The 19,537-nt window shown below is 43.3% G+C and overlaps 1 protein-coding gene across 3 annotated transcripts in view; it reads right to left on the reverse strand.

Annotated features, from left to right (window-relative positions):
- Positions 1–1,531: 1,531 nt before the first annotated feature.
- DENND5B (DENN domain containing 5B) overlaps positions 1,532–19,537 on the reverse strand; it is a 160,031-nt gene continuing 142,025 nt past the window's right edge. For all 3 annotated transcript variants that reach the window (XM_040345751.1, XM_040345750.1, XM_040345749.1), the window contains 5 exons: positions 18,205–18,392; positions 13,877–13,959; positions 11,596–11,722; positions 4,826–5,000; positions 1,532–1,939 (listed from right to left, as the gene is read on the reverse strand). In XM_040345751.1, the coding sequence (XP_040201685.1) occupies positions 1,756–1,939; positions 4,826–5,000; positions 11,596–11,722; positions 13,877–13,959; positions 18,205–18,392 (757 nt within the window). In that variant the 3' untranslated portion in view covers positions 1,532–1,755. The remainder of the gene's footprint in view (positions 1,940–4,825; positions 5,001–11,595; positions 11,723–13,876; positions 13,960–18,204; positions 18,393–19,537) is intronic.

Consider the following 19,537-nt stretch of genomic DNA (forward strand, 5'->3'; position numbering starts at 1 on the left):
TGTTAATGAGGGGTAGGGAGGGACCAGGAAAGAAAATACAATTCCATTTACTTCAGCCTAAAAAAATATATATAAAAAAAGAAAAAACTATTTTGGCTGGACATACATTTTAATAATAAAAAAATGTGTATGATCAGGATACCTCTTGCAGAATTTCAGCAAGATTGGGAATTATTATGGGATGGATCTGCCCTAGAGTCACCAGGTGGGGATTACAATGCCCAGCAGTAAGAAACCAGTTCCTGGTGGAGTTGGGAATTTAATTAGCACCTGGAGTTAGTAACAGAGGCAGGCATCTTGCCAGGTGAATCAGTATTCGTGGGTCGATGACATCATAAAGGTGAATGTTTTATGGGTTAGACTTCCTGAGAGAGCAACCAATAAAGTAAATGGAAATCAGTGACTTCCCAAAGGGGACGAGCGGAGACGGTCATTAAGAAACTTGACATTAAGCTGGGCATACACATATTAATTTTTTCCTCCCCATTTAGTCTGTGGGCTTACAGAATATATAAAGGAAGATATTCCTCCATCCACACTACACAGCATAGATAGACAAATGCAGCTATTATTTGACAGCAGACCCCACCAGCTGTCAAAATACCATACAGCGGCTGCAATTGATTGGAATGCAGCTGCTGCTTGGCTGACAATTTTCAGTCCAGCTTTTTCAATCAAGGGAAGCCAAGTAAGAGGTGGCTGACAAAAGGTGGCAATCCAAAAAAGGAATTTAGGACAGTTCATCAAGAACAAAATTTGTGGCCACATTTAGTCCAAAATCATGTGGAGGAGCCACTTAAAAGTGGAGACATCACAAAGTCATTATTCTGGCTCAAAGGGAATGTAAAGCCCAATTTTTTTACAATTTATTTCCACGTTCCTGTTTGGGAGATTTCCCTTTACTTTATGTGTTAAAGACTGGTGTCACCAGAGCAGTGTTTCAACTCCAGTCCTCAAGGCGCCCCAACAGGTCATGTTTTCAGGCTTTCCATTATTTTGCACAGGTGATGTGATCAGTTTCACACTGCCTTAGTAATTACCACAGCTTTTTCATCTGAGGGAAATCCTGAAAACATGACCTGTTGGGGCACCTTGAGGACTGGAGTTGAAAAACACTGCACCAGAGACAGGAAGTGGGATAAAATCTCCACAATGGAGAAACAGCAATACAATAAAGATAGTTTCTAACCCTTCCTCCACTGTATCCAGAATGGAAAAACATTTGCATCAGCTATTATTTATGCCTGTTTAGCAATTAATCAAGTCTCCCTCCCGAATACTGCGTCACCTTACAAGACAGTTGCTGCCACTCTCAGGTGATTTATTTGGCTCAGAATGTCTAATGCAATGGAAACAAATGAGCATCTACCTGCTTATTTGTCAAACCAATGCATCTTTGATAGGCAAAAAAACTTACCGTATTTCTACAGTTTCTGAAAAAAGTTAAATAAAAGTACTAAGTAAACCTACCTGATATAGTCAGAATCTTTAAAAAACTACAGTCGTATTTACACACGAGACAGGAAAATACTCTATTGTACTAAATATCTGATTCAAATTTACTGTAAGTGACAATGTATGCCATGATTCAGAGCCCGACTCATGCTAACGCATTTTGGCTTCCAGTGATTCGCTACCAAGTCCAGTGTTCCACCTCGGGAAACACTTTGGCGCAGGCCAGAGTTCTAGGAAATGCAACAAAAAAATAAACCCCAGAGGGAAAGAACGATATTGTACAGCGTCCCAGAAGCAGATCTACACATCGACCGCTTTGGTGAGGGAACTCTCCAGGACGATGTTGAAGTCTTGAAGAGTTTGCAGCACTCGGACCAGAGAATTCACCATCATGTTATCCCGTAGCAGCGCCGTCTCCTCGTACATCCGAACGATCGTTGGGCATTCGGCCAAAAGGGGAATCCACTGGGAAAGCAAATGATCCCTAATAGACAAAGTCAGAACATGTGGAATGAACATACCATCTTAAGCAGCTTACAAATATATTCAGAAGACCTTTAAAAGAGAAAACATCACCCTAGTGCTGGCCATACATGTTTCAATTAATTATTTTTCTGTTCAATCTCTTCAAATAGGAATAATTGATTAGCAGGTCCCAATTGATCAATATGACACACGCGGGACAGCTTTCAAATCGCTAGCTTGAAGATATGATCTTAAGTTATTAATTTCATCTTTGTTTTTATTATAAAAACTCATAACCTAAATGAAAAAAAAAAAAATTAAATAAAGCATTCCAGTACTGCTGGTTCATGCAGCAGTCGATATTCAACTCAGGTTGATCGAATACTAAATATATGTGAAGGGAAGTTATGCCCAATTGATTGTTGATTTGATCATTTTGATTAAATTGCACATTGATCAGAAAATACAATTAATGCATGTATGATGATCATGTGGCCTCATTCACACTGGCACTGTCAAGCCTGCAATTTGTATGGGTCTAGAGGACGTTTATAAATGCATGCAATAATTTTTCAAAAGTGACATTCACATTGTGTGTTTACCTGCCTTTGGGTGCGGTCAGTTTAACTTTGTTTAGAGAAAATAGCATTGTGTGCAATGAGGATCCAATTATAAACTCTAAACATGTACTGTAAATGTGATGAACCCCACTTTAAAGTAGTAACAGCTAAACGCGGGATCTCTAAATCCTAGTGTACACACAGGTTGAATGTCCGGCGATATTGTCAAGATCAATAAGAACCATCCGACATTCGGCCCGTGTGTATGGCAGCCCGCTTCTGTCTCCTGATCAATGCTCTCAGCCAATGACAGAGCACTGACCGGAGTGTTCTGGCGTCCCCCCTGTCAGAACACAATAGAACAGCAGAGGAGATCGCTGTACTAACACCGGATTATTAGTACGATGGTTCGTCCTGAGAAAAAATATGAACGCCCCTACTCTATCCAAAATGTAAAAAAAAAAAAAAAGTTTTGGCTCTAAGGTCTGTACACACGCTACGAAAATCGGATGGAAAAATTTGTACGACAAGCTGTCGGATCGTTAGTATGATGCTTTCGATAGCCGATTTCGCTTTTTTTTGTCAGACAAAAGCTGGATGTGCAGACTATAACATTTTTTTTGGATGTGAACGTCTGATTTTCGTTTCATTAGTATGGTTTTCGCACGAAATTTTTTTTAAGAGCAAGACTACTCAGAAACGAAAGAATACATACAAAAACTATTCAACACATGACGTCGTATGTGTATTGTGAGTAACCTCTTCACTTTCAAAATGAGAATAGCATGCCACAAAAAAAGGACATGCGGTCGTCTGAAAATCTAAGCGTGTGTATGAGGCTTTAGATGTACTTTAATTTGGAGAAATCTTCATCCTTCCGTTAACTGGTCATGTGACCAATCCTAAGGTATAGATCATTGGTTTTCAAAAAGCCTGATGACCAAGTCTATCGCAAGCCCATCTGGCAGAGGTCACGTGACCAATACCTTAGCATTAGTCATATGACTTTGCTGTGATTGGCCAAGCATGCGGGTCATAGTGCATGATTGGCCAATCATCAGCCAGCAATGCACTGCGATGCCGCAGTGAATTATGGGCTGTGAAACGTAACTCGAATTTGGCGCGAACGGCCCAAAACGTTTGTAATTAGACGAACGATCGAACATACGATGTTCGAGTCAAACATGAGTTAGACTCGAATATGAAGCTCATCCCTACTTACCAACTGAAAGCCCAGGAGCTGGAAAAACGAGTCTGCAGGAGCCTGGCAATGCACCAGTCATCTAATGATTGTGGATGTAATGCTTTTGCAAGCTCCAGCATAAAAAATAAAAAAAATAAGCATTTTTTTCCTCCAAAAATGTTTTTTTTTTTTGTTTGTTTATTTAAGGTGAACTTTAAAGTCAAAAATGTTAGTTTTTAAAATAACATGTTATACTTACCTCCACTGTGCAGATCGTTTTGCACGGAGTGGCCCCGATCCTGGTCTTCTGGGGTCCCTCGGAGGCTGTCTCGGCTCCTCCTCGCAAAAGCTTTCTACCTTCATGCGAGCGAGCTCGCATGGTGGAAAGCTTTTGCGTGCGCGTTCCAGTAATACAGCAGCGGCCATAGCAGCCGACTATCACTCTGCCCCGCCCCCCAGCGCGCCGCGTCATCCGCTGTGATTGACAGCAGCGCCAGCCAATGGCTGCGCTGCTATCAATCCGCCCAGCCTAGCCAATCAACAGCCAGGCTGGGAACCCGAGAACATCACAGGGACGCGCCCGGGAATTTAGAACGGTCAGGTAAGTAAAATGGGGGCTGGGCCGGTACCATCGGATGTTTTTTCACCTTAATGCATAGGATGCATTAAGGTGAAAAAACATTTACCTTTACAACCCCTTTAAGGACCAACGGTGAAGCTTGAGAGGTAAAAGGGGGCATAGGCGAGTTTGATCATTACAGGAAAAGCCAACCTAATCCAATTTTAGATTTTCTGATCACTTTGACAAATGTTTTCACTAAAGGCTAGGTTACCTCTGATTATGTGTTCTGTTTCTGAGAGGTTTTTCTTTTAAATGATTAGTTTGTTCCCCCCCCCCCCCCCGAATTAATGATATCTACAGCTTTATTTATTAAGTAAAAATATGGGGAAATGTTGATCAAAGGAATTGATCACCCCCCCACCCTATGCTAAAACCTATCGCTACCTACTGTTAAATCAATAAGACACCCATATTTCTAATAGATTTTATGATCAAGCCCTCTTCTATTTGGAAAAATGTGTAGCAAAGCTTCTTCTGCATTGTGTAGAATAAAATTGCAACCCCCCCCCTCCCAATACACACACTTATACACCAGCTCACCTTGCTCCCAGGCACACCAGTAGCTGAAACTTTCCATCCTTGCCGATATTTCTGGGGGCAGCCACAATGGAGGTAACGTAGTGACAGAAGGTTCTGCAGGACGATATTTGAAGAAGCTGGTCTTCCTCACCATCCCCGAATTGATCAGTAGTTTCAAAGTAAGCCACGGCCTTCTCTGTGTAAAAAACACATCGGTCGCTTTTTAATAATGGTGCTTTAAAAAGGAACAGCTCATAAACTGAATGTAAAAGACACACAGATAAATCAAAACCAAACTGATCTTTTGTTAAAGCTAAAGTTTAATCTGTTTATATTTTGCCATATCGGTTTCCTCCCTCCACCTACATCAACATGCTAATGAGAGTTTTAAATAAAACCTTTCCATAGTAATTACACCTAATTTTCGACCCAGTGAAGTTATCACTGGATCTTAACACTCCTCTATGCAATGCAGGCAGATTATGACTGGTGGGAGGGGGTACCCTGCCCCAATACTTCGCTAAAGAGCCCTGTTTCAAGTAGTGGGCTGGCTCTTAGGGGAGGGGTGAAAATAACAAAATGCGGTTATAAGTAGCAAGTTTGGAGGAATGGACATTCCTGGGCAAGCTGTATTTGCATACAGACTAATTTCTGTAACACCGATATGTGATGCTGAGCCTCCATGATTGAAAAACATGAAATCCTATCAATGGAAGGTGTGGGCCAGTGATGAGAATGAGACCCCTGACACAATTTCAGGGCAAAACCCATTTCTGCCGTTTGACCCAAATCATGAAAGTCTGCAGAAAACAGAGGGAGAACTGCTACTTTCGGTGTTCCAGCCAGAGAGACTGGGTGGAGCCTGTGCGGCTCCTTTTATTAACAACATGACATCACAAACATAAAGCATACAGATTGGTCAGTTCATATAGTTCAGTCCCTTATTACACGCCCCTGTGACATCTGTTTCTGGCACACTGCACACGTTTCAAAACAAATGTCCTCGTGTCATACAGGGATCCCCATTCAATTTCACAGGGGCTTCATTCCTCAGTTGATGGGATGGGCCGGAAGGAGGGAGTTTAGGAGTGCAGTAAAAGGGCCAGCTGTCTTCACTTAATCATCTCCTGAGCCAAGATTTTAACCCTTTAATCTGACGTAACTTCTTGGTCTTCATTTCAAGCAGAATTGTAATTGTAACTTTAAAACATCATCTGTTTCTTCATTTAACCACTTAAGCCCCGGACCAATATGCTGCCTAAAGACCCAAGGGGTTTTTACAGTTTGGGACTGCGTCGCTTTAACAGACAATTACGCGCTCGTGCGACGTGGCTCCCAAACAAAATTGGCGTCTTTTTTTCCCCACAAATAGAGCTTTCTTTTGGTGGTATTTGATCACCTCTGCGGTTTTTATTTTTTGCGCTATAAACAAAAATAGAGCGACAATTTTGAAAAAAATGCAATATTTTTTACTTTTTGCTATAATAAATATCCCCCAAAAACATATATAAAACATTTTTTTCCCTCAGTTTAGGCCGATACGTATTCTTCTACCTATTTTTGGTAAAAGAAATCACAATAATCGTTTATCGGTTGGTTTGTGCAAAATTTATAGCGTTTACAAAATAGGGGATAGTTTTATTGCATTTTTATTTTTTTTATTTTTTTTACTACTAATGGCGGCGATCTGCGATTTTTTTCGTGACTGCGACATTATGGCGGACACTTCGGACAATTTTGACACATTTTTGGGACCATTGTCATTTTCACAGCAAAAAATGCATTTAAATTGCATTCTTTATTGTGAAAATGACAGTTAAAGTTTGGGAGTTAAACACAGGGGGCGCTGTAACATTTAGGGTTCACTGTGTGTGTGTTTACAACTGTAGGGGGGTGTGGCTGTAGGACTGACATCATCGATCGAGTCTCCCTAATAAAAGGGATCACTCGATCGATGCGCCGCCATAGTGAAGCACGGGGAAGCCGTGTTTACATACGGCTCTTCCCGTTCTTCAGCTCCGGGGAGCGATCGCGACGAGGCGGCTATAAACGAATAGCCGCGCCGTCGTCCCGGATCGCTCCCCGTGCATGTGCCTGTCCGTGCCATTCTGCTGACGTATATTTACATGAGGAGGTCGGCAAGTGGTTAAGGAATATAACACTTGTAGTATATATCTTCACACATGCATATGTAACATTTGAGTAGCTCAGGAGGAAAGTAATCATAACACAAAATATTCATTTTAGTACTTCCATCACACCAGGGACAGTAAGGATAGTGAGGAAAACGGAGGTGATGTTGATGTCCTCCAGCCAAGAAATTAGTAGGGTTCTATCTGACACAATGAAGCTTCCAATACACAGAGTGTGCAGGAAAATCAGAGTAACCTTAATCAAAGTTCAGCTTTCTATTCAATTTTTTTTTTTTTTCCCACAAAATTTTGAACAAGTACAAAATCAGCATTCTCTGTTATAACAGAAAGTGATTGCTCATTAAAACAGGAGATGATTTGTTTACAGCCAGAAGAGTATATTTTGATATTGAATTCAAAGTATCATCATCCACATATTAGACTTGTGTGAGAAAAACAAACATAAAAATTAGACCATAAAGAAACACTGTATAACTTATGAAATATATAAAAAAAAGCAGTTTTAACAATCCATTAGAGTTCACCTTTTAAGTGATAAATAGTGCACCACATTTTAAACACCACAAGAGACCCGAAGCTGAAAAAGCATACATGTATGACGTGTAAACTGCACTGCCATTTGACAGATCGGGACAAAAGGAACAGACTTCCTTCTCTGGAGCTCAGGAAAAAGTGACATTTAATAAAATGTCAAACTGGGACTTGCTATTAGTCATCAGGAAGAGAGCAGATGTCTGACATTTGGTTTATTTGAACTGCCTGCAGGGGGCAGCAAAAACCTAAACTTAAAAAACAGTTGTATAGTTGATAAAAAAAAAAAAAAAAAAAAAAGATCCATCCAGTTCTTAGCAGTTGGAGTACACAACTGTATTCCTAAACCTGAAGAGAGCCATGCAATATTTCTCCTCTTGTATATACAGTCTGCCTATCCTGAGGGCCAATTGAGCATTGCACATAAACTTTCTGTGCTAGAAATCAGAAGGAGAATAAAAGGACTGCTTTTTTTATTAACAATTTTTGCAAGCTGCTTTAAGTGAGTTAAATATCTGGAAGCATATTTGAAGTACACCTACTGCTTAAAAAAAATCAGATATATGCACTCACTGTAAAAAAAAAAAAAAATTTGAAGTTCTTTGAAGGACACAGGAAGCCATGCACCGTCAGCTTATACTGCCTCCTACAGGAGGTTTGGACACCAGTAAAATACTACAGTACATGACTTCCTGTGTCCCACAATGGACAAGAAAGAAAATAGGAATGTTGTACTCCCTGCAAAATTCATTTTCTTGGAGACCTTTGAAGAACAGAATAGTAAAGTGGCCCTTTACGTGGCACCACAGTCAGTCAAACAACAGAAAACAGAATAGGGCAGAAAAAAAGACTTAACGGTTGCCACTTTATTTTAACACCAGGTGAGGAGAGTACACAAAATGTTAGTATAAAATTACAAAAGTTTATGCATAATATATTTCCATAAAATGGTATAGAACCGTTAACATGTATGACCTGTATTCCACAATACAGTGCCTTGCAAAAGTATTCGGCCCCCTTGAACTTTGCGACCTTTTGCCACATTTCAGGCTTCAAACATAAAGATATAAAACTGTCATTTTTTTTGAAGAATCAACAAGTGGGACACAATCATGAAGTGGAATGAAATTTATTGGATATTTCAAACTTTAACAAATAAAAAACTGAAAAATTGGGTGTGCAAAATTATTCAGCCCCTTTACTTTCAGTGCAGCAAACTCTCTCCAGAAGTTCAGTGAGGATCTCTGAATGATCCAATGTTGACCTAAATGACTAATGATGATAAATAGAATCCACCTGTGTGTAATCAAGTCTCCGTATAAATGCACCTGCACTGTGATAGTCTCAGAGGTCCGTTTAAAGCGCAGAGAGCATCATGAAGAACAAGGAACACACCAGGCAGGTCCGAGATACTGTTGTGGAGAAGTTTAAAGCCGGATTTGGATACAAAAAGATTTCCCAAGCTTTAAACATCCCAAGGAGCACTGTGCAAGCGATAATATTGAAATGGGAGTATCAGACCAGTGCAAATCTTCGAAGACCTGGCCGTCCCTCTAAACTTTCAGCTCATACAAGGAGAAGACTGATCAGAGATGCAGCCAAGAGACCCATGATCACTCTGGATGATCTGCAGAGATCTACAGCTGAGGTGGGAGACTCTGTCCATAGGACAACAATCGGTCCCTGTATACTGCATAAATCTGGCCTTTATGGAAGAGTGGCAAGAAGAAAGCCATTTCTTAAAGATATCCATAAAAAGTGCTGTTTAAAGTTTGCCACAAGCCCCCTGGGAGACACACCAAACATGTGGAAGAAGGTGCTCTGGTCAGATGAAACCATAATCAAACTTTTTGGCAACAATGCAAAACGTTATGTTTGGCATAAAAGCAACACAGCTCATCACCCTGAACACACCATCCCCACTGTCAAACATGGTGGTGGCAGCATCATGGTTTGGGCATGCTTTTCTTCAGCAGGGACAGGGAAGATGGTTAAAATTGATGGGAAGATGGATGGAGCCAAATACAGGACCATTCTGGAAGAAAACCTGATGGAGTCTGCAAAAGACCCGAGACTGGGACGGAGATTTGTCTTCCAACAAGACAATGATCCAAAACATAAAGCAAAATCTACAATGGAATGGTTCACAAATAAACATATCCAGGTGTTAGAATGGCCAAGTCAAAGTCCAGACCTGAATCCAACAGAGAATCTGTGGAAAGAACTGAAAACTGCTGTTCACAAACTCACCTCACTGAGCTCGAGCTGTTTTGCAAGGAAAAATGGGCAAAAATGTCAGTCTCTCGATGTGCAAAACTGATAGAGACATACCCCAAGCGACTTACAGCTGTAATCGCAGCAAAAGGTGGCGCTACAAAGTATTAACTTAAGGGGGCTGAATAATTTTGCTCGCCCAATTTTTCAGTTTTTTATTTGTTAAAAAAAGTTTGAAATATCCAATAAATTTCCTTCCACTTCATGATTGTGTCCCACTTGTTGATTCTTCAAAAAAAAAAATTACAGTTTTATATCTTTATGTTTGAAGCCTGAAATGTGGCAAAAGGTTGCAAAGTTCAAGGGGGCCGAATACTTTCGCAAGGCACTGTACTTACCTTACAGTAGTCCTCACTCTCACAGGCGCCATTCTCTGAGTGACTGGTCCCCGAAAACAGCTTCACTTCACTGCCCGGTCCCAGTTCTGACATCAGCAAGTACAATGCAGGACCAGCAGGCTTCCATTGTATGGGAAAACGGCAAGGGCCCATCTTTGGACAACATAGATCATGGGTCTTCAAACTACGGCCCTCCAGTTGTTCAGGAACTACAATTCCCATCATGCCTAGTCATGTCTGTGAATGTCAGAGTTTTACGATGCCTCATGGGATGTGTAGTTCCGCAACAGCTGGAGGGCCGTAGTTTGAGGATCCCTGACATAGATCATCATCTGATCCATCACAGTGGAGAAGAGCACCGGCTGTCAGCGGGAATGAGAGGTATCTGTACTTACTCCCTCAACTTTCACACATTGTGCCCATCGGCAGTGGCTCTTTTCCCCCTCACTTCCTGGTCTCACAGGCCCTGTCAATCAAAGCCAGCGACAAGGGAGCAGTACCAAGTCCCGCTGTCTATAGACACAGGCAGCGGGGCTTGGGAGCAAGCCAGCACATGAATGCCCCCATAGAAGCGGCTTCCTATGGTGGGCATTTGCCAAAGAGAAGCCAAGATCACCGGTGTGGAACCTGAGAAGAGGAGGTTCAGGGCCACTGTGCAAAACCACTGCACGGAGCAGATACTTTTTTTAGTCTTTTTAACAATCACTTTAAAGCATGAAGGTTTTTAGCGCTCAATCCCAGGATTTCCCCAAACAGGGCTGTGATAAGCAATTGTTTCAGCGAGGTAGCCCTCCTCCCACGGGGCGGTCCTTCCAAACACTGCAAACATTTACATGTGTATGGGTGCCTGTGCATGGTCACAGGGATATTTTGTTCATATATTATTTTTTGATTCATCCATCGATCTTTTCATATATTGCACATTTAATAACTTTTTGTTATAAAATGGTGTTCAGGGGGCATCGATGAGAGGGTTAAGATCGCCCCCGCCCAGCAGCTCGTTTGGAGACGTGTCCTCGGTGTGGAAACTCTCAAATAGTGTTTCATTGTTTGGTGGGAGTTAGGTCTGAGGAAGGGGGTCTGTCCCCCAAAACGCGCAAGCCATTTCACCGCGTGGCCATAGGGTCACCGCCTCACCAGTTGGAGCATTGTATATGATAAGCCTGATTTTATTCCTACTTTTGTGAGTATAACACGGTTATGTGATTTCAATAAATGGTTATTTATGGTAATGCCCTCTTGTGTACGTTTTTGCAGTGTATGGATTTTTTTATACAGCAGTTTACAAAATGAAGCTTGTAATTGGAGTAATCAGATTACGCTGACTGATGGAGTTTAGCTGCTCCCACAAACGCACAATCATTCATCCTGTCAATCAAGACATAGCCAAGGTGAAATAACATGGACCTGACAATTGCATTTAGGGAAACGGTTTACAGAACAAGAGCACAGGAAGCATTGTTATCGTTGGAGAAGGAAGGGCCTCCGATTTTACCTATAAAGTCCCAGATGAAGATGCTCTTGTGGAACATGCGGGCTGTTTTAAATCCATGATGGAAGACTTGCTCCAAGGCTGAAACTAGGCCATTTTCTCCGCACAGCAGGATGGTTAAACTGCCTCTCTGCAGGGAAACAAATCACATAAGAGGCTTTAAAGAGGTGCTGCTAATGTGGATTAGTGCAGCAGGCCCGCAATGGAAAACGGCAGCTGACAAGGAAGGGCGCTTTCTGCAGCTCGGCAATGACATACAAGAGGACATTCAGTCATGATTACACTGCTGTGTACAACTGCTCTGTGTTTTCTGTATATCAATTTCATTTCTCTCCCCTACTGTCCTGACACCATTTGAAATCCTTTCACTGTAATAAACTGGATTCAGCACAAAACATGATGCTAATCTGCGCCCTCCTTTCTGCAGTGCACTTCTGCCCTTGCCTCTATCTTGCAGTGCGCACCCTTCTCCCTTCCCTCCATCCTGCATGGCGTACTCTCCCCCTTCCCTCCATCCTGCAGGGCGCACTCTCTCCCTTCCCTCCATCCTGCAGGGCGCACCCTCTCCCTTCCCTCCATCCTGCAGGGCGCACCCTCTCCCTTCCCGCCATCCTGCAGGGCGCACCCTCTCCCTTCCTGCCATCCTGCAGGGCGCACCCTCTCCCTTCCCTCCATCCTGCAGGGCGCACCCTCTCCCTTCCCGCCATCCTGCAGTGCGTACTCTCTCCCTTCCCTCCATCCTGTAGGACGCACCCTCTCCCTTCCCTCCATCCTGTAGGACGCACTCTCTCCCTTCCCTCCATCCTGTAGGACGCACTCTCCCCCTTCCCTCCATCCTGTAGGACGCACTCTCCCTTCCCTCCATCCTGCAGTGTGCACGGTCCTCTCTCTCTCCATCCTGCAGTGCGCACGGTCCTCTCTCTCTCCATCGTGCAGGACGCACTCTCTCCCATCCCTCCATCCTGCAGGACGCACTCTCTCCCTTCCCTCCATCCTGCAGGACGCACTCTCTCCCTTCCCTCCATCCTGCAGGATGCACAGTCTCTCCCTTCCCTCCATCCTGCAGGACGCACAGTCTCTCCCTTCCCTCCATCCTGCAGGACGCACTCTCTCCCTTCCCTCCATCCTGCAGGGCGCACCCTCTCCCTTCCCGCCATCCTGCAGGGCGCACCCTCTCCCTTCCCGCCATCCTGCAGGACGCACCCTCTCCCTTCCCTCCAATCCTGCAGGACGCACCCTCTCCCTTCCCTCCATCCTGCAGGACGCACAGTCTCTCCCTTCCCTCCATCCTGCAGGACGCACAGTCTCTCCCTTCCCTCCATCCTGCAGGACGCACTCTCTCCCTTCCCTCCATCCTGCAGGACGCACTCTCTCCCTTCCCTCCATCCTGCAGGACGCACTCTCTCCCTTCCCTCCATCCTGCAGGACGCACTCTCTCCCTTCCCTCCATCCTGCAGGACGCACTCTCTCCCTTCCCTCCATCCTGCAGGACGCACTCTCTCCCTTCCCTCCATCCTGCAGGACGCACTCTCTCCCTTCCCTCCATCCTGCAGGACGCACTCTCTCCCTTCCCTCCATGCTGCAGGACGCACTCTCTCCCTTCCCTCCAATCCTGCAGGACGCACTCTCTCCCTTCCCTCCATCCTGCAGGACGCACTCTCTCCCTTCCCTCCATCCTGCAGGGCGCACTCTCTCCCTTCCCTCCATCCTGCAGGACGCACTCTCTCCCTTCCCTCCATCCTGCAGGACGCACTCTCTCCCTTCCCTCTATCCTGCAGGGCGCACCCCCTCCCTTCCCTCCATCCTGCAGGGCACACCCTTTCCCTTCCCTCCATCCTGCAGGGCGCACTCTCTCCCTTCCCTCCATCCTGCAGTGCACATTCTCTCCCTTGCCTCCATCCTGCAGTGTGCCTATTTTTCGCTCCCATTTTATTGCCATCTCACCACTTTTCTTGCCCTCTTACCCATCTTATGCCATATTGCAACCACTCCCCCCCCCGATAGAATAATATTTTAGCAATACAAAACTGAATTAAAAAAAAAAAAAAAAAAAGGCCTTAAGGGTCAGAGCAATTAGTGAGCACACGACAAGTAGGTTAATCCAGAGTCTAAGAAGACTGGCGTTTTCAGGCCAGGAAGGATTTCATTTTCTAAATAGGGAATTGCATAACGAGACTTTTCTGCTCATTTCCCTTTACTGCAGTAAAGGGTCACACAATGTCTAACACACATTCATCTTTTACACCCTCCGCTGACAACACATAACAGCTATATCAATTGTTACCTCTTTTTCCGGCTTATGAAAGTGTTTCACGATATTGTTCACAGCTTCTCCAATTCCCTCTTGGATTTGACCAGCATTTGGCTCTGTAACACAGGATAAAGAGCTCTAAATTAAAGGGGCACTACACTGGATTTTTCAGCAAGCAGGCAGGCATTAGACGTGTAATGTTAGAAATATTTATATACTATTTTTTTATATTTTATATGGTTGCCCCCTTAAATTGTTGTCTTTTAAACACAGATTGGTTCAAAAGGAGATTCCTATGTCATGCAGTGCAATCAGCACCTGCGCTGAATTACTGTTATAAAGGTCAATTACACAATAAATCAGTTGGGCTGGTTAACACAAATGACGGAATTAACAGGGTTGTGTAAGCAAAAGCTTGCACAAGTCTTCTAAATTTAGAATATGCAGCACATGATGCTCCTAACCAACAAGGCGTGCAAAAGCACAAAGCTCCACCAGTGCATTTGTAAGTGGCATAATATTGCCACAAGCTGGTGTTCAGTTGCCTTAAAAAAAAATAAAAAAATAAACATGGGAGGTTCCGACCTCTTGCGTACGCTTCAGAGAGGTCAAAAACTGGTGTGCTTAAAGGGGTTGTAAAGGTACCATTTTTTCTTTCCTAAATAGCTTCTTTTACCTTAGTGCAGTCCTCCTTTACTTACCTCATCCTTCCATTTTGCTTTTAAATGTCCTTATTTCTTCTGAGAAATCCTCACTTCCTGTTCTTCTGCCTGTAACTCCACACAGTAATGCGAGGCTTTCTCCCTGGTGTGGAGCGTCATGCTTGCCCCCTCCCTTGGACTACAGGAGAGTCAGGATGCTCTCTACGTTGCAGATAGAGAAAGGAGCTGTGTGTTAGTGGGCGTCCTGACTCTCCTGTAGTCCAAGGGAAGGGGCGAGCACGACACTCCACACCAGGGAGAAAGCCTTGCATTACTGTGTGGAGTTACAGACAGAACAGGAAGTGAGGATTTCTCAGAAGAAATAAGAACATTTAAAAGCAAAATCGAAGGATGAGGCAAGTGTAGGAGGACTGCACAGGTACAGGTAAAGGAAGCTATTTAGGAAAAAAAAAAAAATTGTACCTTTACAACCCCTTTAAAGGGGTTGTATACCGCTGGATGTTTCCCCCCCCCCCCTGAAAAGTAAAGTCATAATGTGCTAGTATGCATCGCATACTAGCACATTATGAGAAACTTGCCTAGAAACTACGCCGTTTCAGCGCCGCAATGTCAGCGCTGCAGGGGCTCCAACCTTGCTTCCGGGTTCATGGGCTCTGGCTCTGTGACTGGCCGAAACCAAGATAACGTCACTCCCATGCATGCATGCAAGAGCCACTATTCACGGCACAGGGCTCTGAAGGAACAGCACGGGTAGCCGTTCCTTCAGAGCACATGCACCAGAAAAGTAATGTAAATATCTCCTAAACGGGGCAGGTTTAGGAGATATATACACTACCTATAGGTAAGCCTTATTATAGGCCTACCTAGAGGTAAAAGTCAGTAAATAAAGTTTGCTTCCTCTTTAAAGGAGAAGGGACAAAGCTCTTTTGGCCCTACTTCTGTGGGTCTGCTCTCTTGTGACCCAGACTCAGCCAACATCGGGCTAAAGCCCACTGTCAGCTGACATCACTCAGTCAGTCAAGGCTCTGGAGGGATCCCAACGTTAATGTCGTTATCCACCAAGATGCCCGAGCGGCTGCTGGATCGGCCTCTCCGCATGCCGCTGAGTGCCTGGGACAGCCTTCCTGCCCCATCCACAGCCCAGTGAACACTGGAGGGGCAGCGCACACAGCCGGTAACTGACAGTGACCAGCTCTCTGCTCACTTAAAGGGTCACTCAGCTAAAAAACAAAATTCCTTTAAATGACTGTTTACAGGGTATAGAGACCCAATAGTTAACCGATTCCTTTTAAAAATGATTAAAAATAGATAAAAATCAATCATATAATGTACCTACAGTTTAGTTTTGTTTTTGCGGTTGTTTCCTGGTTCTCTGATGTACAGAGCCAGAGGGCAGTGATGCTTTGTAAAACAAAACTGGATTGGTGCTGAGACACACAGTAATCACACCTCCTTGATTAGTCACCACAGTGAGAAATCTCCCAGTACTGTGGTGATCAGGAAACCGATAACCAGGAAGTGTCCATAACAGAGAGGAATTACAGCAACATCAAAGCAAAAACGAACAATGAGGACATGAAACCAGGACTGCAGTAAGGTAAAGGAAGCCATTTAGCTAAAAATTTTTTTTTCCTTTAGTGACCCTTTAAGACAGAGAACTGAGCGATCAGCAGTCTTTGATCACTCAGTTCTCAGTGTAGAGGCAGCAGGAGACAGAAGCAGCACTGGATCAAAGCTGCATCCACCTAGGTTAGTAAATAGGTTTGTCATTTTGAAATCCCACATTTCTCTATTAAAAGAGGAATTTAGGTCCCTGGTATTTTCACCCAATCCCTCCTCGCCCGTGTTGACATCGCTAATGTCTTGTATGTGCGTCTTTAAGAACCAGCAGCTACCTGCAACACATCTGTGCATGCTCAGGGGTTTCTCTGTGCATGAACACACAATTCTGGTATTGTGGAACCTCGATACTTGGTGTGTCAATGTGCCACAGGCCACTGCCAGGTCCTAATATTCTATGGAACATCCGAACACAATAAGAAAATCAGAAGTAAAATTTCCTACGACGAATCATCAGCTGATTATGTGATCGTTAGTATAGCGTTCGTATAGTGCTTTCAACAGCCGATTCTAAATTTTTGAATGACAAAACCTGAAGGTGTAAGCTACAAAATGTTTATCATAAATGAACACAATGTCCGATTTTCGTTTAATACAGTCTTCACCCGAAAAAAAAAAAAATTGTAAGAGCAAGACTACGCATGGTCGGAAACAAAAGCATACATTACAAAAATTAAAACACATCACTTCCAAAGTTGTATTCTGTCGTACGAGAATTTTCCTAAGTTGAGTAACCTCTTCATTTTCAATATAAGACTAGCATGCCAAAAAAACTAAAATAAATAAATAAAAAATAATATTCGTCCGATTTTCTTGATGTGTGTACCAAGCTTAAAGTGGTTGTAAACCCCTTTTGACTACTTCTACCTATAGGTAAGCCTAGAATAAAGCTTACCTATAGGTAGTGGAAATATCTCCTAAACGTGCGCCGTTTATGAGATATTTCACCTGTAGTCCGCCAGAAAATGTTAACGGCGCATGCGCGGGGAAGAAACTAAACTAAGTGCCGTTTCTTCCCCAGCCTGTGCCATAAATGGCGGCTCCCGTGCGCATACACGGAAGTGATGTCACGCGGAGTCCGAAGCCTGGAAGGAAGAGGGGACAGAAGATGGACGCTGCCTACACAGGGGACATCGCTGGATTCTTTTGCAGGTAAGTGGCACATAATGGGCTAGTATGCAATGCATACTAGCCCATTATGCTTTTTATTTGCAGGCTTTACAGCGGGCTAAAGAGGAAGTAAAACCCATCAGGGTTTACTTCCTCTTTAAGAGTATGCTTCACATTGAAAAATATATCCATGCCTAACAGGATGTGCCTGGAACATTTCATAGGGCTTGGGTATATGGCATGTAACTCTGGATTTGTTGAGCATGTTTAATTTTTACTATGTGGATATTTGTAATATATAACCCCTAAAAAGAACTGTGGGTATGGGAATTATAATTTCATCACCTACACCAGGGATATGCAATTAGCGGACCTCCAGCTGTTGCAGAACTACAAGTCCCATGAGGCATAGCAAGACTCTGACAGCCACAAGCATGACACCCAGAGGCATGATGGGAATTGTAGTTTTACAACACCTGGAGGTCCGCTAATTGCATATCCCTGACCTACACCTTTCATCACCTACACTGCAATTGACTATCTTTAAGCCATTTTAAACTGTACTGTATGCACTACATTATGCCATTACGAGGGCATAGAATGTTCCGCATGGTGGTATTCAGGTTGACATGCAATGTTAGTTTACTGTGTGTTACATAAATATTGTAACGATGGTTGTGAAATTTTCAATAAAATGCAGGCCCCAGCAGGGTACTTATGATGATACAAGTGCTGATAAGTAACATGCCCACCAGCAACTCTCTGTTCCGATCAGCAGGAAAATTGCTGGTGAAAAAAAAAGAAAAAGTACTAAATAAAGCAATTTTTATTATTTAGATCACTGCAACAAGCACAGAAATGTAATGACATGCCAGTGGTCTGTTTGATGAATTGAAGCTTTACAACTACTATAAATACTTCATAAAAATTCCTTCTCCAGCAAATAATAATTCTACAAACAATACTTACTGCTGTTCTTTCCGGTGAGGGAGGTGATGCTTAGCCTACGAGCCGTTGTGGGGGATTTCTGCTGAGGAGGAGTACGGCTCTGCTTGCTGAGATCATCATCCGATACTGGGGTTATCAGTTCACCAATGAGGATTCTTTCTAAGCTTCCGTCATCTACTCCCTTTCCTAACCAACGACCACACGGGAATCTGGAAGGAAGGGGGAGATATCACTTTCAGTAACAGCTGAATCAGACATGGGCAACTGGAAGCCGTTGGCCACAAAGGATCTTCATACATATCTAAACCCAAAAATAAATAAATATATTTTGCCGCTTAGATGTGGCTGCATTAGTTTCCTTTGTGCCTATATTTTCACCTGTTTGACAACACTGCCTTTCCAACACTCACTCACTGCCCTGTATCTAAGAAGAAGAAGAAGCAGCATGGATCCCCTAACGGCTCTTTTTTTGTTGTTGTGAACAAGCAAGCTATCGCTTGTGAAACGCATCTACCATTGCCTGCATGTGTCTGACCCTTTTAACAATAAAGATGACAGCAAGATAATTTGGAGTGCCAGTGTGCAACCAATTTCTTGTTTTATTCGTCTTCCAAGGTGGTGAGCCTTAATTGTGTATTTACCTGGCTGATGCCTCTGGAAGTCTGAAATCACTTAAGCAGACACCAATACTCCAGTGATCTCTTCTTTCGTCCGCATCCCGAGCTGATCAGTTTCCCTTCTGCATTCTGAACACAGGAGGTCGGACACTTCGCAGGGAGCCATTCAGATAATGCTTTGCAAAGCATTCTCTGACTGGACAAGGTGAAAAGTGTGATGTCACCACACTGTTCCACCTCCCAAACCCGTTTATTCAGAGAACACAATAGGGTCAATTTACTAAAGCCAAAATAGACCGTGCACTTTGCAAAGTGCAGTTGCTTTAGAGCTTAGTAAATTAAGTAAAGCTTCACTATGCAAGAATACCCAATCACAGCAATACCACATATGTGTATGTTAGTTGCGGCTTGTACCCGTGGTACAGCACAGAAACAATAGTGCACATTTTGCTTTTTTTTTATCCTACCAAAAACATACTGACACTAATACCAATTAAAAAAAAAAATCCTGCCCAAGATAAACTGGACTATGACCTTTAACCCTTACCTGATCCAAACAATAACCCTGGCACTGACCTAGATGAAACCTTCATCCAGATATTTTTACTTTATTTTTTTATATTACTACTTTTTTTTTTTTACACACTGCAAGGAGAAAGATACAAGGCAAGGAAAGCAAATACAGGGGTGGGCTGCACAGTTGCTGATCACTGTGATAGCAAATCAGAGGCTATCAC

Source organism: Rana temporaria, chromosome 3 (genome assembly GCF_905171775.1).
Source record: "Rana temporaria chromosome 3, aRanTem1.1, whole genome shotgun sequence".
NCBI classification, from domain to species: domain Eukaryota; kingdom Metazoa; phylum Chordata; class Amphibia; order Anura; family Ranidae; genus Rana; species Rana temporaria.